This window comes from Acanthaster planci, linkage group LG14, assembly GCF_054643075.1.
Source record: "Acanthaster planci isolate LZ-2023a linkage group LG14, COTS_SCS, whole genome shotgun sequence".
NCBI lineage: Eukaryota > Metazoa > Echinodermata > Asteroidea > Valvatida > Acanthasteridae > Acanthaster > Acanthaster planci.
Genome location: NC_141790.1, coordinates 8,397,006 through 8,418,932, shown reverse-complemented (window position 1 = coordinate 8,418,932; position 21,927 = coordinate 8,397,006). Strand labels below are relative to the sequence as shown.

At 40.9% G+C, this 21,927-nt stretch overlaps 2 protein-coding genes across 3 annotated transcripts; one reads left to right on the top strand and one right to left on the bottom strand.

The window, feature by feature from the left end:
- The first annotated feature begins 5,856 nt into the window (after positions 1 to 5,856).
- Positions 5,857 to 11,115, top strand: LOC110985366 (uncharacterized). Of its 2 annotated transcripts, none has more exons than XM_087145862.1 (4): positions 5,857 to 5,982; positions 7,733 to 7,881; positions 9,096 to 9,262; positions 10,102 to 11,115. In XM_087145862.1, exons 2-4 carry the CDS (start codon positions 7,809 to 7,811, stop codon positions 10,123 to 10,125), a joined length of 264 nt encoding a protein of 87 aa, XP_087001988.1. In that variant the 5' UTR covers positions 5,857 to 5,982; positions 7,733 to 7,808; the 3' UTR covers positions 10,126 to 11,115. The 2 variants fall into 2 exon arrangements, with proteins under 2 accessions (XP_087001988.1, XP_087001987.1); XM_087145861.1 differs by having other exon boundaries at positions 5,862 to 5,982; positions 9,096 to 9,258.
- Positions 11,116 to 11,886: 771 nt separating this feature from the next.
- Positions 11,887 to 20,151, bottom strand: LOC110985365 (uncharacterized). Its single transcript, XM_022246341.2, has 5 exons — positions 19,799 to 20,151; positions 18,394 to 18,557; positions 16,719 to 16,797; positions 15,395 to 15,598; positions 11,887 to 15,186 (listed from the first exon to the last, which is right to left on the bottom strand). Exons 1-5 carry the CDS (start codon positions 19,908 to 19,910, stop codon positions 14,939 to 14,941), a joined length of 807 nt encoding a protein of 268 aa, XP_022102033.1. The 5' UTR covers positions 19,911 to 20,151; the 3' UTR covers positions 11,887 to 14,938.
- Between the last annotated feature and the right edge of the window lie 1,776 nt (positions 20,152 to 21,927).

Here is a 21,927-nt window from a genome sequence, read left to right as displayed (position 1 = left end):
TGACTTATGTGAGCAGATGTGATGGGTGGTGTAAAACATTTTTTTCTTTGAAAGGATTAGTGAACTGTAGGGTCCATATACTCATGACTGTTTCTCCTGTTACTATAGTAATCACTTGTCTCGATTTTACTCTAGATTTTAAAATTTTGGACCTCCAAAGCTGATGATGCATTCGCGGAAGATTGGTCAAGAGACATATTCGCTTCTGTAAGGCCAAAGGAGCGTTCGTATTTCCTCAGTGGCCCTCTTTGGTTTTCTGACCAATTCTGTGGTATACTTACAAATCGATAAAAAGAAGTTTACGATAGCAGGTTCCATAGCATTGGAACATGGGAAAAAATTCCTTACTAGTAACTGGTAAGTTTAAAGACACTTTCAAGAATTTTGTTAGCCAAAACAGAGGGTATATGTATATTTGTTGAAATGAAGATTTTTTGCTTGTATAAGAAAAATTAAAAATTGAACTTGTACTCCCTATTCAAGATGAACTCACTGTAGCCTTTTTACTCGACGTAGAGTGCACACCAGCTTCAGGAAATGATAACTTCTAAAGCAGCAGCCATAAAACATTCCCGTTAACACAAAATGGAATCCAATAGATTCTCCTGCAGTACAACGATAATTTTGTAAATGGAAGAAGACAGCTTTACAAGTTTCCTGTGCAAAAAGGCCAACTGTCTCTTGAAATGGTTAAACGCGTTAGTGACGAATTTGGAGGTCCTATCACAAACTTAATAGAATCAAGATCACGTGTTACGTTGCACTGAAGTGCTTTTTACTCCTCAGACATGATGAAATCGCAAAAATGAACGCTTACTATTTCCAAATTACGACGAGGAAAGGATTTATCCATTTCATTCCCTGTTCCAAACCTACGTATTTAGAGACGGAAGCACAGCCTTTCTCTCGGATACTGGTGACAATTATTCTCCAGTTTCCATTCTCAAGAAGTACATGTAATATGTAATATTTACATGACACGTTCATTTTCACAGCAATTTCCGATCACTCTAGTATCCGTGATTACAAACCGCTAACTAATAAGCCACTCGGCTATACGTGATGTATAGACGTTTTCTAGAGGCACTTAAATAAATAGGTATAAGTAACCCAAACTATACTTTTGCACAGTTTGAGATCAGGAGGTACCTCGGATCTGGCAAAAAACTGATTGTCCAGTATGGGAGATGGAAGACTGCATGCATAGAAACAGATACGTCGACAGGGAAATTTGTTGGAGGTTGGATGTTTCTAAAGGTTTAAGCACTGATTCAATAGATCCATCGTTTATATTTATATTGTGAGCCTCGTTAAAAATTAGTATTAAGAGTGGATTTTTCTGAACGTATTAATATTCTTAATTCGAAGAATGTTATTACTATTATGCCTAATATGTCAGCACAAGAGAAGAATTTATCTAACTGTAAACTATGATTTCAAAAATAGGAAGAGGTAGAAGGCAACAACTTTTGCCTTCTTTTGCTGATATTTCCCTGACTACATCAAATATGGATATAAAATTTACATCAATGGAGAGAGGAACATGTGCCCCTTTCCGATGCTGGCACAATACGGGTGATTCACCGTGACAATAGTGTTCCCCCAAGAGTTTGCAAAGTGTTGACCAATCAGAGAGCGCCAAAGCTGTCGACCCTTTCCAAACGGCCATTGGGAAACAACTCTTGCCATCTTTTACCGATAACCCAGTAAATCCATAAAATACGGATATGAATTTTGCATCAAAGGATACACGAACATGCATCCTTTTCGATTTTGCCAATTTTTAATACTTTTTATACTCGAATACAGGGAGCATTATGCGGAGACAGATCCAGTATGTTTTGGGCCAAGAAAAAATTGCACAAAATACGACCGCAGAGGGCAACAAGCCTTGGCATCTTTTGAAGATATATGCTAAACTACAGCAAATAATTATGTGACCCGCTTTTTGAAAATCAGTCACATTTCACCAGAACCACTTTGGAGTTTAAGACTCTTGAAAGAACCTTGCACAGTGTTTCAGCAAAAGGAACCCTCGAATTTTAACCTATACACAAAGTCCATTTTTAGCATACCTTACTGAGTGACATATCAATGCAAAACACTCAAGTCATTCAATCTTATCTAGTCAAAGGTGACTGGATGTAAAACTTACATCAATAGATACAGGTGACCTTTCTGCATTCCACCAAGATGGACGGATATGGACTTTTTAAAGACATTTTATACTCCAATACAAGGAGCAATATTTGGGAGAATTGCACGGCAACACGAAGAACTAGGGCAACAATTCTCGCATTCACTTACCGATATTCCCTTAACTACAGCCAATATGAATGTGAAACGTACGTCAATGGATAGAGGAATACGAGTCCTTTCCGATGCCTCCACGATTACCAGATTTTGCTTCTACCTACTGGAAGCAAACTCCACTAACAGGATGTACTACATGTAGCAGACGTGTCCTGGCTAGCGGATTAATACTAACCCCCTAGGGTGTACGTTAAATCATACTGAAATTGGAGGATTTGGAGCTGTTAGCGGTTAATAGTGGTTCTCCGAGGATGACAGTAGTTAGATCCATGTCATGAAGTTTTGTCTTTAAATGTAGTGACTTGGTGTATGTTTTTAGGCAGTATAGGTTCCAGTCAGCCATGGTTGTTGATCCTTTTAAACGAGTGAGCAAAGGAGATGGCGCATGACTTCTGGGTTTGGATCTTTGCATCAGCTTGAGTGATTTGATACTTGTCAGTGTTAATGGCTACCGTGTCCTACGGTGTATGGAATAGACAGACGTTTAAGAACGAGCAATATACAGGGAGCCATCATTTCGCGAAAGGAGGACCAGCATGGTGTGGACACAGGGAAAATTGTATAAAAATACAAAATAGGGCAACAAATCTTGCCTGCTTTTGCGGATATTTCCCTAACTACAGCAAATATGGATATGAAACTTACATTAATGGACAGAGCAACATGTGCCTTTTCGGGTGCCACCACGATTGAAAGATTTGGAGAATGGTCAGACTTTCTATGTACGAATTTTGTGAGCCATCTTCGCACGGGAAGAGGTCCTGTAAAAGATGAACAAAACAATGCCATAAAAGTACGATGCGATAGGGCAACATCGCCTTCGGCAACCACATTACATGTGGCTATTAAACTTACATGAATGGATAAAAGAGCATGTTGCCTTTCAGGGGCCATTACGATTGCCTGATTTTGTTCAGACTTTTCATGCTCGAATATAGGGAGCCATCTTTGCGCCGGAAGAGACCTTGGAATAGAATACCAGAATTCAACAAAATAAAGAAACAAACTGGATTACAACTCTTGCATTTTTTTCACGGCTATTTCCTTAAAATTCCTTCAGTGTCATTTTTGTACAAATTAAACAATTTCTTGAGCATACAGTCGCTAGGTCGCTGAAATCGTTAAATGTTTTATAAACCTATGGTTTTATTCTTCCCCTTTTTCCTCAAACTGTGTAAGAAGCACCTCGATTTTCCTCCAGAAAAAAGCTGGCCTCCCAAAAATTCGGTTCTCTCTCTGCTTTTGAATGAAACCGCTTGGGCGTTAGAGCCACAAGAACATGTAAGAGATTTCCAGACAATTATGTAATCAACTACACACAGTTTGGTTTCTCGGATCAATACTTACTTCATACTTCTGACTAAAGCTGGATTTAACGTTTTTAGAGCTCACTATTTCGCGCTCGAAATCCGAATTTTGGAGACATCGATGACAGCTTGCATCCTGAGGTGACCCACCCTTGTAAGGAATTTCAGTCCGGGCCTTCCTTCAGACGGTAGGTTTACGCTTATTGTTTGCCAGTAGACGTGCACGAGCTTGCGTAATCGTACTCTGAATCATTCTGTATTCGAAACATTCAAAAAATCTTGATCCCACAAACGTCACTAAAAGGTCACGGTACAGAACAGCATAACAATAAAGCCAAAGGAAACCACTCTTTTCAGCGAGAATCTACACCAAAGGGATTCGTATGCCTTTGATACCAGTCTTATAAATGCAGTTCACAGAACTAAATGAATTCTCCATTGACATTTAGTTTAAAACTGACGTTTAGTTAAACACTGGAAAAAATAAAAAGAACACAATTTTATGTACATGCAGTAGCAAAATGTTAACATTGAAAAAAAAATTACAGTTTTACTGTACATGTACGCATGTACAATTATGAACACAAAACAATGCGAGATCCTGTAAACGAGCGCAAGCCTTCCTGACAATAAAGTTTCAAATTTACGAATTGATTTGTTGATTTACTTATTTTGTCGTGCTATGTCAATAGTTTTTCTGAAATTGGTGTAATGACTTCAACAAATGAAAACGACACCCAATGACTTAATTAAATGACCATCTCTGGCACACCGTCACCCGTTCAATGCAATTCTGTCCCTGTAAAGGAATCGGAAATATTTGTGGGGGCTGTAAAGAACAAAAGGGACAGTATGGGCTCAGTTGGGTTGTGTAGGAAAACGCACCCTAAAACTTAAAGTTCCCTTTGGTGCATACAAGCGCTCGATTGGCATTGCAAAAGTAATCTACTTTGGGAAAACGATTATATCTATTTCAAGAAAATGTTAAAGACTTGAAAAATGTTATCAGCCCGTGTAGCCTACGCCAACATTTGAAGTGAGATATGGGACGGATAACAATACTCAGGAATTCTTTCCAGAACCGGAAATGACTGCCAGTACATTTTTTTAAGAACGGGGGGGTGTGTTTCACTGTTTGGCCTTGTTTAACACAGAAGGAAGAAAGGAAGCCTTCCTATGGCATTAGCCGAAGCTAATAGAGCCTGGAAATAAAAGGTCACGCAGCGAGCTCCCGGAACCTTCGCGCGTTCCGCCTATGCGGATTTTACATTGGGCCGATAAATTTTGGAAGAATAATTCCTAACTGAAACCACCCCATGAAACACTCATGTTGGAATTTTATCGTTGCCTTCCTCAAGTAATATTTAGGAAAAGTCATATGGAGATGGGTAAGGAACGAATTTTCTTAACAACCCATCGCATCGTATCGATATCGTACCTAGGTCTCTACGTTCACGTAGGCCTACGTTTGTTTTTACTGCCCGTGCTTACGTGAAAACGATATTGTACAACGTTGCAAAGATTTACCTACCTGCAGTCGATGGGTTCCAGATTACGCCATTTTCCGTGGGTGTGGCTGGCCTTGATTTATTAACCGATTTAGCTTTATCCACAGTTAAGTGTTCCTAGTAGATTGTTCTTTCAGATCAAGCAATAAAGGCGCACAATTTGTCATAACTGCAGGGTACACGTCGTCTTAAAGATGACATAAAGACCATTGCAGACAGGACGTAGTAGCCAAAATACGACATTTGCTATGGGTGTGGCTGGCCTTAGTTTTGAAATCGATTTAGCTTCATTCAAATTTGAGTATGCCCACAGACATCGTCTTCCTCCTTTTGAAATAAAAGCATCAGATTAAAGTATGTGCCGTTTACTTTTGTAGAAATGCATAGGTTAACTGTAGCAGCGCCAAATCCAACTCATCATGTTCTAGAAAAAGAATTTAAGTAGTATAACCAGTACTTGAAAGAAAACGAAAAAAATTTACATTCAAAATTTCGTTGTTCATAAAAAAAATAGTTTACGCAGAAGTTTATCACGTAAAATTACATCATGTGTTCCTATGTGACGAGGATTCGTATTTATAAACCACATACTGGTCGGTATATTTTGAAGAAATGTGGACCTCCATGCACTTATTCTAGCGTCTGAGACTCTAACCAAAATCGCGGCTGGGTTGAGGCTGGAAAATCGGGTCCAGATCGCGGCTAACTTCAGCCGGGTAAAGATTCCCTGACGACATAATGTCATCATCGGGTCTGGTATCCAGCTTCATCATAATTACGTGCGCTCTCGATCGAAAACATGTACATTCGCAGCGCTAGCGCGGCATGGCATGTTCGAAAGCGTCGCTCGTGAGGTAAGCTTGTGACACGTCTGATGCTTAGAACTAAGTGAAAATTTCTTAATTTAATAAACAAATGCAAATATAGGCCTATGATGTCACTTGGGGGATTATAGGCTTAACCCCCTTTTTTGTCATTTTACGGGTCCATGTCATGAACGTTGACCTTGTAAAACTGGTCATTCCTCTCCCTACCCTAGCATTGCCTTGGCTAGGCTAGTAATGTTGATGGCCCATGATGGCAATGCAGTCTTTATAGCGCTGACCGTATGTTTGGATAATTCGAATTGTAAATTGAGAGAAAATGTGACTAAATTTCTTACTGATATTAACCAGCCATCATCAGGGCCATGCAAATTTGTCTCCACCACGTGTCGTGTGTTAAAACATTCACAGTTTCCCCCATAATTTTCCTCGAAACTCTACCCTCTTTGAACAAAACCAACTTGGGTAAGTGGGGGTATACCCGATCGAGGGGAAAACCCGATCAGCCGTGATTTTTTTCATGTAGTAGGGCCTACACTGTTCATTTGATTCACGTCACAGTCTGTAGGGCCTACAGACTGTGACATGAATCAAATGACGAGAGCATAGGCTATGGAGCAGTAAAAATCCAGATTTTACCGGAGTAAAATCCAAATTTCTGCTAGCAAAAAATTGGGTTTTTGGAAAAAGAATGGTGCAACTTCAAAAAATCCGAAAATTTACAAGCAGAAAATGGGAAAATGGGGTTTTCCACTTTTGGAGCATGACAGTAATTTTTCCACTTGGAATTTGAAGTTTTTAGTTGTCCACTTTTGACGCGCCACAAGAGTTGTTAAAGTAAAATCCAAATATTTGCTAGCGAAAAATTGCATTTTTTGAAAATGCTATACGCTAAGTCCAAAATCCCGAAAATCTACTAGCAGAAAATGAGAAAATGGGATTGTCCACTTTTGACGCAAGTAGTAGGCCCTACTATATGAAAAAAAATCACGGCTGATTCGGTTCTCCCCCCCTCCCCGATCGGGTATACCCATACTTACCCCTTTGTATTTATTAATAAATGAGCATGAAGTCATAGCCATCCACCAAGGTGAATCTGGATGTTGAAAAGTAGGTCACAATCCCTTTATATTAAATGGGGTCCCAAAGTTTAAGCCCCTCAAGCTCCACTTGACCAGTTGACACCCTGTGTACAAACCCTAGTGAGTAGTGGCGCTGGTCTTTTTTGTCTTTTCCTTTTTTAACAAATGTCGAAGTGATTACCTGACCTCATATGTTCACTGCTAAATTTGACTTTTTGGTACATTCCACTTCTTTCAGTTCAGATAGCTTAGGTCACTGCAGTGAAAAGTCAGTGGCATCTGTATCTGGAACAAGCACTTTCATTATACATGTAATATGTGCCATTTTGTTCAAGCTCCCAGGGTAAAGGAACATGCGTTGCCGTGCTGAGGTGCATGTTTATTGAAAACTTTTGTGCGTCCAAGTCATCATGCTGGCCATTCATATCATGTCACAGTTTATTCAGTTACTGGGACACTGCTTAGGTGATATTTTATTTGTTGTCAAAGGCCTGCCAGCCCGCAGGGTGAGAATTAATTTTGACACAATTAATATAGGTTAGTTGTGCATCATGGAAGTAGGAAAACCATGGAAACATATGCATCCATAATGAGCGACATACATGTATGAGAGGGATGAGTCATACATTCCCGAGCCCTCTCGATTCCAAGTACATGTATGCTCAGGAATGTACATGTATGAATTCCTGTGAATTTAGGCAGAGAATAACTGGGGACTGATAGCCTGGATGAGTCTGGGATCTCTAACAAGCTGTTTGGTGAGCTGACACCTCAATGATCTTCCGCTTCAAGTTCATCGAGGACTTCCACCTCCTGGACAGCCTCAATGTACAAGGACATTTAGAAAGTCAGTGCACCCAAATACTACTCCAAAGATTTTGCTAGTGGGTATATTTGGGCATGTCTGTGGGGCCCGGGCTTTTGTGGGATCAAGATACCGGTAGGCCTGCTAGTACTAAGCCTTGGAACCTTTAGCTTGGGCCACTTGCACTTCAACTATGTTCACACAAACGGCCAGTGCACTGTCCTGTCCATGAACAATCAGACATGGACCTCGAGCTGAGACTCGGCAAAACTGCTCAGCCGTTCATCGGAACCAGCATAGCCATTCTTTTTTTCAAAGCCCTTGCCTCTTTTCCAGTTTGTTTAGGAGATGGTGTGTAGTTTGCTTCAGGAAAGATCAAATATTCCGAGTAATCTATGGACCATGTTAGTGCCACAGCTTTCAAAAACATAATATCAGTGATAGATCCAGCATCTATGAAAACGGGGAAGGAGATGTGCCCACAGCAGAAACAAAATCCAAGCATACAGTGAGGTAATATTATCTCATATAGCCAAAGTTACCCGTCTTTGCGTGGTGTAACCAGTTACCACCAGAAAAGAAAGAGAAAAAGACAAAAACAATTAAGAACAAGTGATAGAGGTGGGACATTGTTCTGTTTGTGCCCTCCCCCATGGCAGATCCAGGGGGGCCAATGGGCACCTTGCCCCCCCCCAGTAGCGAATGAATTTGTTTTTTAAGAGAGTAAGGTATTTTCCATTCCATATCATTTCAAAAAGCCTGGAACTTGAAAAGCTCTAAACTGTACCCTTGACCCCTCAGAAGGGCCATAGAAGGTACTTAACAACTATCTGAATTCTGTAGTAAAGATTGCGGTAACACCATGTATTTATCTCTTCTTTGAGTATGTGTGGTTCTGAGAAGAATCGGGGAATAACTCAACGTTTCGAACAGTGTACTCTGTCCGTCCTGAAGACGGACAGAGTACACTGTTCGAAACGTCGAGTTATTCCCCGGTTCTTCTCAGAACCACACATACTCAAAGAAGAGATAAATACATGGTGTTACCGCAATCTTTACTATAGATCTAGTTTCTTTCACCATGAAAACCTTTAAGTCTTATAACTATCTGAATTCTTCCCCCCCCTGAACTTCGGCTCTTGATCCCACCCTCAGTGTGTCATTTGTTATCGTGATCAAAATTTCTTCGGAAAGAATGTCTCGATTTGTTGACAGTTTTTGATAATGTATAGCTGTTTTTTATTTCTGCTGGTCAGATACATGTACATTGCATCCGCAGAAGGTGATGCCGAACAACCCAGCTGGACTAGTCAACTTTCAGGTCTACTCCAGGAAGGCTGAGGTCAGTAAGGTCAGCAAGGCTGATCGGCACAAGAACTGGGTCCACAACAAGAACTCCAAGAACCTGCCGCTCAACATGTGGGTACGATTTGTTCTGGAGAGTATCTTTTTTGTGACAATTGTCCATCTGTTTTAACGGACACATTTATTTGCCTAATGGGTGTGGTGGCCCAGTTTGATTTCCACATCAAAGATTTCCCACTGCTTTACATTTGAGGCCTGCGAGGAGCCCCAACTCAAGGTGAATCTCATCAGGGTTTATTGTGAAATTATGCTACATTATAGTGCAAAAGACAGAAAGTTGTGACTTGAACCACGTAAACAGATGAAAATCTGTCAAGAAATAAGCGTATTCAAGTTCTGCCTGCGTGTTTAGTGATTTTTGATTCACTTGTTTAGTTCTCTGCTATGATGTAGAGAAAGGCAGTTAGCAGGGGGTTTGGGTGAAAATGATTTACTTTCAGTTTTAAATTGATACAAGAAATCCTTGTTCTAGCTGGAGTTACAAAGTTGTATGGAGGTTTCTCATGCCAGTTTGTGTTAATCTTCTATTCTGTTTATTTTAATATCAATTATATCCTTAATTTTGTCAACATTATCGAAGTTCCCTCTTGCAGAACTTAATGCTTATCCTGATTCTTGCAATTCCCATTGCCCTGGGAATGCAATCAGGTATTAAGTCAAGCACTTAAGGAAGGAATCACTCTTGAATATGGTGTTTGAGGTGATCAATATTAATAAAGCCTCTCGATCTTCGCCCTACCTGTATATGCCATCATAAAAACATTGTGAAATAATGTACAGAATATCAAGGTTTTGGGGGGTGAGGGTTGCAGGGAAAAAAATTCTGGGGGGGAGCACTCATCATTGATCAGCAACAGTCTGATGCAATCTGACGAAACCCTTTCTCTGAGGTATCAGGAAACAGCAGCTCAAGTCTGGTAGGCCTGAAGCATGCTCTGGAAATCTTCAACTACTGTTCCCTGTTTCTCTTCATGGTGGAGATCATCTTAAAGTGGATGGATGACTTCATCTCCTTCTGGAAGAATGGCTAGAATATCTTTAATTTTTTGGTGACAGCTGGGGTGAGAAGCTTCATAAAAATTATAGATGTGACAATCCATGAGTTTAGGAAAAAAGTGACAAAAGTTTGGGTAAGAAGTGGCAAAGAGCATTCTGCTTACATGAGAATAAAAGCTTCCATCATCTTTTTGATTAGAAGAAAAAAATGCAAAATGGCTGATTCAGTTATCACATCTTCATAGACTCGTGCATTTATTTGCTGCATTTATCCTGAGGTAAAAATTTGTCACATCCTGTTTGTGTGCATAGTCGAAAATGCTAGATTGGTGTTATGATTCAGTGATTCTGTACAGGTCTGTAAAGTTTCACCCTACTTTGATGCAGTTAAAAAGTATAGTTTTTAATTCAGGGCTGCTTTTTTTCTCAAATTCAGAATAATGTAGGTTCCAGTACCTCAAAGCCATTCAAAATCTAAAAAGAAATTTTGTGAATTTTAGCACATGTAAATTGCACATCAGAGACTTGTTCATATTTGGAAAGCTTCAAATTCAGGTTTTGTTTTGTATTAGTAATAAATTATGAAAATTTTTAACAAGTGACTTTTTGTCTACAGTCATTTGTCCCCGAGATTATCGTGCTCACTGTGGGCGACGTGAAGGAGCTTCGAGTCATTGTGAGGAATCTCTGAGTCTTCTGCATCCTGCGTTCACTCAAGATGGTGTCTTGCTTCCAGCAATCTGGCTTTAAAAAATTGAGCAAGCTAATGAGCATCAGGATGGCCTTTAGTTCAGCGCTGCCTTCACCTTCTTGGTGTTTTAATTCTTGGGAAACCTCCAGATGTAAGAATATCATGTTTTTTTTCTCAGGAACATAGAAAATCAACGAATTTCACTGCTCCAAAAAGCCAATGCTGTATAAAATGACTAAATAACCAAAGAATTACATGTACATCAGACATCTCGTTTCCATCATAAAATTGTGCTGGTGTCCAGTGTTCGGCCCTTAACAATAATAAGCAAAACCAAGTGGAGAAAGTGAACATACCTGATAGACTATGGGGGTGGGTTAGGTCACTTTCATGTGCAGACTAACTTAATGCGATGATAAGCAAGCAGAATAAAGCATATTTAATTGACCAATCATGGTAGATTCGCATCAAATTGTCCAATGTCCCATAGAAAATGGATTTGGGACACAAAGTCTCAGAAAAACAAAACTCAGTACCAGTGTTAATTGTATTCAAGTCCAACACAAGTCATTCAGTCTTTATAAGCCAATTCACAAGCTATTCAAATGAGCTGTAACAAGCATTCTTAAAATTATTATTTTTCACCCTGTTACTTATGACTGGCCTTGTGAAGAACTTGTAAAAGGACTGTGATGGACTCAATTACAACATTGCTCAATACTCCACCAGGATATCCAAGGGGCACATGATTGGTCAGTTTGGTTGGATGTGTGGCAAGATTTCCACATATGCCCTGTTTGAAATCTTCAGCCAGTGCATCACAATTTTTCACACAAAATAAATTTTTGTACACATCATTTTGCTAGGCATGAGCATCTGGAAATATCAAACCTGATAAATGTTATACAGTGGATTATAAATTACATATTTAAACTTCCCGGGATGTGATCAACCTGCGGCTGTTTGAAAATAATGTGGAGGCCTGAAGGTGTGAATACATGTAAAATATTTATTCCCATACAAAAATTCCGGAAGATTCTGGTTACATCTATTTTTGTAGTTTATTTTTGTGTACATTAAATATATTCATGGTTACATATACATCCCCATGTGCATGATTGACCCGGCTGTTGGTCAAGTCAAAAGTTCTGCCCATTGACTCAGTGGCTCAGGCCTGACCTAGGGTTTGTTAACTGAACCGTCACTAGTCTGATGAAGTGATGAATCAGCACATACACGTGGCCATTGAATCTCGACAGTGATTTGCACTTTGATGAAATTTGTACTTTTAAATTAATTAGTGACCTTCCATTTCTCTCCCTGCCTCCCCCACTAGGTGATTATCATACTACTGCTTCTCTTATTCGCTTACAGCTTCAGGTAATGAGGATCACTAAGTACAATATACGGCTCTAAAGTACTAGTTTATATACTCCAGGGCGGTCAAAACATGTTCAATTTTTAGAATTTATAATGCAGATATCTCGTTTAATCACTTCATACCAGATGATGCCGCAACGCACTCCGGGAAATCTGTATATGGTGCTGCTTGATATCTATTCTTGTCCACAGGCTTGACTGATTGCCATTGAATTCATGCCGGTGCACACAGGCTCAAAATAGTTCGTGGACGTTAAATGCGTGTGCTGCCCTCAAGCAGTCTTGGGCCAAGGCCAGTCCCGGTGGTAAATATCACTCTGCGACATAGTCACAGAGTTTTGAAAAAGCAACACTGTAAGAATATCAAACAAATCTTGAACAAATGACCACCATGGGTAAGCATTTTAATTAGCCCAACTTTGTAAAGAATTGTGTAGTAGTGTGTGTAGTTGTAGTATTTTGTCATAGTACAAAATTAGTTTTTTCAGTCGGAAATGATACTGTGTTTAAGACAAGTGCGATTCGGAAAAATACTCTCAGCAGGTGGATAAGAAATCAACCATTGGCCGTGCAGTTCAGTTTTATTCTCTGATTTTACTTTCTTGCCCATTTTGATCATCCCGTGGCTGGTACCCTACAGCACTTTTACCCATGCACTGATCACCCTGTTCTAGCTCCTTACTTTGGACCAGTGGTACATGTACATGTACAAGATCCTGATGGGCATGGGGAAGGTTGCCAATTGCTTCTTCACCACCTTTTACCTCATGTTTTGGATCTGCATCGGTTCTTTAATCTTCCGCAACAAATTTGTTGCGATCATGGGTGAAGGAACAGTCTTCCGATTTGACGTTACACAGTCTATAGAGAGTTATGTAGGGTTATTTGTGTGGTATATAACGCAAATTGTGTGCCAGCCAGGGCTGTCACACACAGTGCAATGGGCCTCAAGCTGAACAGAGAGAGAGGGTGTTGTTTTCAATAGGCTCCTCTTGTCAGAATTGAACTTCGCTGGTTCACAAATGACTAGGAAATACATTATTTTTGATTGCATCACTGCCTACAAAATGAACACTACCATGGACAACATGGTTCAGATCTTTTCAACCGATGAGGTACTGCTTAAGTGACCAGAGGTTGCCAAAAATAGATTCTGCATCAATGTATGCACTGCAAGGGAGGCACAGCCTTAGAAATCTACGTGTATGTGTAGTCCTATGACTCAGAGATGTTGAGAGTGCTGAACATGCACTATTACCCCTGCACATCATACCCACAAAGCTAAGCTTCCTTTGTGATAGGGACATAATATTTAAGCAGTTGATACAGACTTTTAGCGTCCTGTTCATAACTATAGTAGCTGCTTCCATATTTTACGACAATGTTGGACGAATTCCGATGTTTGAGAGGGTGGCCTAATATAACTTTCTCCAGCCAACTTTCACAGCATACAAGAAAAACGGTAAACCTCAGTGGTTTTATCCTCAACGTGTTTTTCTGGGTACATAATCAGTGAGCCAGTTCAGTATTTCAGAAGGGAAGGTGCGAGCGTGAGTCGGCTTTTGGCTGAGCTGATAGGGCAAGCAAGCGCGCTCTTGCGCTCCGCTATTCCCAAATGACCTCGGAAGCAACTTCGTTCCCATGGGTACGATCTTGCAGCTTCATGTTGGTTCCCACCATGCCTTGCGCGATCAAGTGAAGGAACGCGCACGGAGCCCATGGAGTCTAGGTTGCCTCGGGAGCGCTTCAGTTTGGGCAAGCGCTGTCGGAATATCGAATTGACTCGAAACTTATTTCTCTTTCTTACTCATCAGCTGTAAACGGTCTGTGCAATGCGATGTTGAAAATTAAATCCTAGAAAATGCACCTTTATTTACCCTTACCTGTACTTAAACTTGTACTATTTGTAAACTAGATCCAAGCAGTCTCCTGACGATGGACAGAGCATACTGTCCCAAACGTTAAGTATACCAACGGTTCTTTTCAAAACCCCACATACTCACAAATACGGAGCCCCTAAGGGGACAGGCACAATGAGAATTTTTTTTGAAATTGTTCCTTCGAATGATTTTTCGTTTTCTCGAAATATCATTTCATTTGCTCGAAATATTGATTTAATGACGTCGAAATATTTTTGTGTAATTTTAATTTTCATGTAAAAAAGTGTGGTTTCATCCCATACCAAGTAAGACATCTTAATTTTGTACTTGCACCACTAACATTGGTCAGATCTTTATAATATTTTGCAGCCTTTAATTGTATTTTCTTTGATTATTGGTAGTTCTAATTCACGAAAGTAGGACCGTATACAAAAGCCTTCTCAAAAATCGTTTTCACTAAGCTAATGCTTGGTTACATATAAAATGTTAGCAGAAAACGCCTCATGTTAATTGAACGAATAGTTTTCACCTGGGGCAACATAACAATGATAGCGGTATCGTTATTCAGTTCTCAGGAATATCATGGAAGCGACACATTTGTTTTCAATACTATTTTGAAAACAAAAGATGCAAAATAGGTTTCACACATTTTAGAGGAGTAAATGGCTGCATAAAATCTACATCTAAGAAAAACCACCATGTGAACCCGAAGATCCTAAAGTACAAGAGAAATAACTACTGCCAGATTTCAACGTTATATCAGCCTTTTATCAACGTAAGTAGTGAATTACAAGACACGGTTTCTGAGGATTTTATTCATAGTTGCCACCTTTTCCAAAGGGCCTCCGATAGTGCTCTTAGATCCACGTAACCCGGGAAAGCATCCCGATGGGGGATCGAACCAGTAGGCAGGGTCCTCGATACCGTTTTGGTAGTCGCTGTACTGGTAGGCGGAACTTAGCTTCCGGTAGGGGCCCGCGGTTGGGCTCGCGTACCACGGGAACATCGGGTGGCTTGGTGGGACTGGATCCATTACTGGGGGGTACGACAAAAGGGGACCGGGAAAGCCTCAAATTGTAGCATGCATGCATAAGAACAGAGCCCCTGAGGGGACATACAGATACAACATCCGTATCCTGAATAAGTTCCATTCCCACACTTTTTTGTTACCTCGCAATTTTTGCGCTCTGAAATACACTCATTGTTTCGTTGTTCTTCCAGACTGGTTTACCAACACACCCACCTGGTAGCCCTCTGCTACTTCCCCTGGTGGTCTTTTGGACGGCAAATATCCCGAGTTGGTACGGTATGCACCCCTCGGCACCTACCGAGTACCGCACCAGCAGGTTGAAGCTCGGGGAGGAGCTGGGGATAAGGAAGTGGAAGGAGCTCACTGGGAAAGCATCGCCGAGGCCGATGGGCACTGTCTCATCAAATGTCGCAATGGCTGTCGTTTCCGAGAGAACGGAAAACGGGCGAAATGATAATCAAAACAATCACAGATGCACCAAAAGGCAAGTCACAAAAACAACAAATGATTACGAAAGAGAATGCAATCAGTGACCGAGGGCAGATCAAAAACCCATGGGAGGGAGTCAGAGCTGTTTTTTTTTCTAATTTTATTATTCAGGGATTTAGACATTTATGATAAAATCGTTTATGGTCTTTCTGAGGGTGAGTAAAAGGCATGTTTTTTAAAGCAATTATGGAAGGAAGAGAGAAGTGAAATAGAACCCCCAAATCGCCTTTTGCTGTTATTCCTGACGAACTAAAAAGTTTGCCTCATCGCACACCAAGTCAGTAACTCGAAAAATGAGCTATGAATAACATGATACACTTTAACCTGATTCCCGGGTGGATGGGTGGGTGGGTGGTTGGTTGGGTGGGTGGGTCTGTGTGTGTGGGTTTGTGTGTGTGTGCGTGAGTTTGTTTCTGCATGCAATTGGGGACCCTGAACAATAGAGGACAATAAGGGTCCCCTATTGACAACCGTGTACAAAACATATGGGTGGTCTTCTAAAAAAGTTAAAGTACGAACAATAGGGGGTACCCAGTTGTGTGTGTGTGCGAATCGGAGCCCTGTTAGGATTAAAGGCATGGACTTCACCACAAACACTACAAATGAATAGGCCTAAGCACAGCGTCTGAAGAAAGGCATTTGGGGGAAATGTCATTTCACTTGTCTGATTAGGAATCCTCCGATAGTGTCTTATCGGGTAGTCTGAATAAAGGTATGGTCACATTTGAATATCCCAATGAAAACTGGAGAGTTCACGGTGATTTTTCTGGCATTTTACTATCGCTAACTTGGAAATTTCAAAGCCATTGAATTAGCACGTGACGGAATTAGCGGAGTCAAATTTATCGGCCCATGGAAAGTCCATAGCTGAATGCAAAAAGTCCAGGGATATCCATACAGAAATGAACATAGCCAATTCAACGAGGTTTTCTGTTCCGCTTTTTTGAGTAAATGTCTCATTCTCGTTAGACGTAGAAGCCGAGACTTTTTATCGTGAGTCTGTTTTCAAATGAAGGACGGAAAGGTATCCTTTATAATCTTCACTTACGTGGAATACACTGAGGCAAGAAAGAATAAGACAGATGCTTGGTCGTGCAATGTCCACCTTCGATGATGTACTTCTTGCCCTGAAATTGCAGTAAACAACACAATACACGTAGTGGCTTGGGTACTGATAGGTCTTTGTTGTAGAGGCAAGGAGGCTGTTGTAAATGGGAATATTTACCCAGCATGATTGTGGTAATGAACGAGACAAGCACACAGTTGAAGCTAAAAATTCTTTTGTGAAATAGATGGACACTGGTATCCAAAATATGATATGGTTAGAGGTTGGATAGTCGATATTAGCTCCCCGCGGTATTGGAAGTTGAGGAGTTATAGTTCCCGAGGCGAATTAAACCGAGGGAACTTGTCTGTCATTTTCCATTATTGAGGGGAGCTAATGGCAACTATTCAACCGAGAAAACTCATGTTATATTTGTTTGATACCCCATTATACCTCATATATAATACCTCTATGAAATACGACGCATTTCTTTGTGGTAGCCCACATGTGTTGCCATCTTTCTTTGCTCGTCGCCCAGCTCCCGCACAGGGCGCTGGGAAGGGCTGATGGCCTTGCACAGATCTCAGTGAAGGAAATACGTCACACGGGGTCGCAGCTAACGACGCGCAGAGCATTGTGGGTAAATTTCTGCCAGGTGAGCTAGCTCAATGTGGTGGTTGCCAATTCGATCGATTTTCTTTTTCTTCCTCATTGCAGAATGTATTCTCACTGCACTTTATTAGTTCATCCAAAATTGATCAAGATAACCAGTGATTTGAAATATATCACCAAAAGACACATGATCAGTAATACTTAGTGAAAAGAGAAATTACTGTGATTATTTCAAGGCCATGTTTTCATCATATAAGCCGACACTTTGACCGTGCCGAAATCCATTGCGTTTGGCCAAAAAGAAAAAAAAAAGAAAGAAAAGGAAAGAAAAAAAAACCGTCAAATAACGCTCAGCTAACAGGAAGTGATAAGGTGGCGGTCGGAAGCCATGCACAAAGTAGCCAATCACAGTGCAAAGCCATCAGCCCTTCCCAGTGCCCTGTTCAGGCGCAGGGCGACGAGCGAACAATCTTTCGTGTGCATATAATTTATGTGTAACACCATGAACAGCTACAACAATGCGCGTGAGTGCCACACCCATAGCTCGACTATCTTTCTTCGAACTCACGTTTGTCGGCGATGGTTGGACCAGTCTAGTCAACTTTTCGCGACCGGTCTACCAAGGTTGGTCGCGTATCGCGTCGTTGGTTGTCATAAACCGTTTGTAATAGCACATTGCAGATAGGACCAGTTATAAGAAATGTCGGAAAAAACAGTGTTGCTAGTAAACGACCATTTTCACTTTTAATTTTGCTCTTCCTGCTGTGACCTTTTCTCCCTTTCGGCCTAATAATGACCCGACAACGGATGACTAGGGTCATTTCCACTTCAACCCAACGTCACGAACCAACCGTTAGTTAACTAGTGGGCCTTCATCGAACTTGCCTACAGGTACCCGTGTGATAGTTCATCTGGGCATGCTCATTTACTTTTTTCGTGGAAGTGAATGGCCCAATGAGATTCGGCTCTCGATCTTAAATATGTATGATGTATAGAGACATATAGCAACATCATATTAATGCTTGTACATGTAGTTATGCATGCGTACAGTGACATGCCATCTTACCTTTTTGTAGTCGTATATCAGCTTCGTTTTTTCAACAACCCCTGTGACGTCATTATAAACCTCAGTAATCTCAGCTGTTTTCTCGTTGATTTCGTCATAGGCCATCTCGGTTTTTTTCTCAAAGACGACAACAGTTCCATTACCCAAGACCGTATCAATAATTTCTACATGTAAAAAAAAATTCCACGGCTGAATACACCATTTACAAATACCAAAGACAGTTTAGCCATTCCTGCATGAAAGTCTAGCTCCCATCACGTGACCGGTCTTAATGAACGGTTGAAAGAGACGTATAAAAATGGATCTATCCCGGAAAGTGACGTCAAGTAGAACCAGTAAATGCCGTACGAAAGAATGGAGTATGCGGGCGCATGGTTCATGTGCTGGTTCTCGCGTTAATGCTTTTTACACACATAACTGTAATGTACTCTCACAAAGCACAAGCTGGCTATGCACCGCCTGTGGTACACGCCACGGGCGCACCAATCTCCATATAAGGAGATTGTTTTAGACTATTAGTGAGAGGAATATACCATAACATGGCTAGAGGGGTGTTTGCATAAAGAGGTAGAACTGTTGAACAAACCGTTGAAAGTTTATGACTTTTTAAACCTGTTACTCAAAGGTCTTTAAATGGGAATAAAATACTTACTTGGCTGGTCTTAATCATCGATTAGGACCTGCCAAGCAGATACAGGAGTTATCAATGGAACATGGTAACGTTCCGGGGATCAGTGTGTGAAAGAAATTACCGTAATTATTTCCCAATGTTATGATTTTAAGGAAAGACTATAATCATGTGTCGGCCATCTTGAGTTGAAAGCGGGATAACACTTTACATTTGGGGAACCTGACAGTAAGAATAACAATAAAAAATTTTAGACAAAATTTGTGCCAGATTTTGTTGGAAATATTATTGAAAATAAAATTTCCAACAAAGTGTTATAATATGTGATATAGAGCCACATTTAAGAATATGGAAGTGAACTTTGGAACCCCAAATAGTCTGGCCCACCGTCCCATTGATGTGATAGATCCAGGCAACAAGATAAAATATGACATCACCAAAAAGTCTACTGATGAGTTTTGCGTTGAAAGATATTTTGTGGGTGGGAAGACTAGTTTCAATGCGTTGTTTCTGGACTGGCAGAAGTTGCAGCCATTGCGGACCTGGCTATCATTTGGATTTTTGCGATTATGAATACCGTATTGCCGAGAGCTCCTTAATTAAAATCGAGGTACAAGGCATTAAAATACACTGGCGCACTAAGCAACTATCACTCTACTACTTTACTAGTACTCAACAAGTCACGCGTGTCAGGCCATTTGATTTATATAAATCAATATCAGTGTGATTAGCAAAAAGCTCGTCTACAAAAAGTTTCCCAAAAAAATGAGCAAATACCTAGTCGGGCAACGAACTGCTTGGGATAGCAGCATGGTGTTTGGCTGACTGCCGAGACGGTGCCGACCAGTACCAATGCCAGAACCAATGTAGACACACGGGCCAAGGACATTTTGTCCCCCACTTGCTAGTCCCACACCTTACGCCGTTAAATCCTCAGGACGGTGAGTAGCCCCTAAGCCAACTCCGCTGTATTATATGTAGTTAGTGGTGACAGAACTGCATGCGACACAACAGGCAGCAGAGAGCTAGACAACCTTGAACGGCGAATTGTGCACTAGATTTGCTCACAAGCACTAAAAGTTGTTCCAGTCTTGCAAGCCCATAGTGCATGTAGGCCTGGACCTACTGAGATTTTTTTTTCGTTTTCTGTAGCCCATTGTGCACAAACCACCTCCATATCAAGAGAAATGGTTGATGCAGCAAAGTCCCTGATATTTGCTTGTTACGAGTGGCTGGCTCTTTTGAAATACCAAATAATGAACTGAGGACGTTGATTCGAGGTTATTCGCCACCACAAGGTGGTGTGATTAAAAGGAACAAGCTGACACAAAGACCTGTCTATGATGTTCCATATATGCCGTCTGGTCTGATTTTTCAGCCGGCGTCGCGTTTTTTAATAGGCATCGCGTTTTTGGTTGGGCGTCGCATTTTCAACCTGCGTCGCATTTCAACCAAAGTAGAGACACTACTGCGAAAAACACTCCCTCAGGCAGCAACTCTGCAGGTTAGCGAATACCAACCAGGGTGAACAAAAGGCCTACTGGGTTTGGTTTTGACGTATCTTTACGTAATGACAGCAGTTAGCAATTGTAGGAACTTGACCGAGGTCATTAAAGGGCTGTTAATTTATTTACCTGCAGCTATACTAATCGACAAATACATGCTAATACAGCCGTTTCCATAATCATTAAACATATGTAAGCATATCTTTAGTAATCCAGCCCAGTCAACAATGTCAGGTCAGGTTCATATGGAACACCGTAACATAGGCTTGTCGCGTATTACCCGATCGGATTGTAGCACGCAAAGGCACCTATTTGCACATATGTGCCTCGTATTTCGTGCATGTACGTATAAATGGCCACTCCGCGCCTTCTGCATACACGGATTTACAACGCGCACTGAAAATGAGTTTATGGAAAGACCCAACTGAGTGTGGAAATATTCTATACCAGTTAACAAATGAGCAAGGGCTAGAGCAGACAAAATTTATTTTCAAACGTTTATGAACAAGATAATCCATTTCCGAATGGCAACACTTTACAGAACAACACTCTAATGCCATGACCAGACTGGGAGCAGCGGCCATAGCTGGTCCAGAGCTGTTTATTTAGAGTCTCCTTTGTTGGAACCAGAATGGTAGATTATGGGTTGGTGCACATGAACAGTTAGCAAGCAATAATTACATGCTCTAGTGCACACATAATGAGCAACCATTTGGTTTCAAAGTTGGAAGTTGGCGCTACTCAAAAGTACTCTCTCTTTATACATAGCTGCGAGCCGGCCTCCAGTGGCTCTTCAACGACGTAGTTCTCCAGACTCTTTTCCTATTTATTGGTGTTCTGTATCAGCGAGTCTCACATCTCAAATCTTTATGTGCTTGTGACGCGTATAAATGATAGTTAATCAAGTTCAAGGAATAGCTTTTTACTATCAATTTCGAAATAAATCTAAAATTTGAGATACGTGTACCTTGAAATGGATTAAGAGTTATCTTGAAATGGACTTTAGAGATACTATAACCCGACAGGTTATATGAATCGACACAAGAGGATGACTTGAGACAAAGTTGTACTGTAGTTGATGTGGTTTATTCGGCTGGCTCGATGTGCGGCTCTCTGCCCAATTGCCAGAACTCATAGGGATTTTATACATTTGCTGGACATTCCATTTTTCATCCATCATACAAGTTTCCTTGCCTTATTAGGTATTAGCTACTAGTCTTTGAATATTAATACAGCGTGCATGAATATGTTTGGTTCATTTGGATTTGAGGGTAGGGTTAGTCAAATTAATGAACACTGACTTTTCCTTATAAGGCCAGTGGGCTGCCTCATGACCCATCCGGTCCAGCCCTGCTTTCCTCCCCAAGGGCCTTGTGGTTCAACTAGTCATTCCTTAAGTGA

Bases quoted from the DNA above. Each gene is read 5' to 3' on its own strand.
- LOC110985366 (XM_087145861.1), top strand. From the start codon at position 7,809: ATGATCTTCCGCTTCAAGTTCATCGAGGACTTCCACCTCCTGGACAGC. The intron at 7,882-9,095 runs GTCAGTGCACCC...TCTGCTGGTCAG, and splicing joins TGTACAAGGACATTTAGAAA to ATACATGTACATTGCATCCG. The intron at 9,259-10,101 runs GTGGGTACGATT...CTGAGGTATCAG, and splicing joins AAGAACCTGCCGCTCAACAT to GAAACAGCAGCTCAAGTCTG.
- LOC110985365 (XM_022246341.2), bottom strand. From the start codon at position 19,910: ATGTCCTTGGCCCGTGTGTCTACATTGGTTCTGGCATTGGTACTGGTC. The intron at 16,798-18,393 runs GTAAGATGGCAT...CTGCAATTTCAG, and splicing joins TGATATACGACTACAAAAAG to GGCAAGAAGTACATCATCGA. The intron at 15,599-16,718 runs GTAAGTGAAGAT...CGGAAACGACAG, and splicing joins CTTGCCTCAGTGTATTCCAC to CCATTGCGACATTTGATGAG.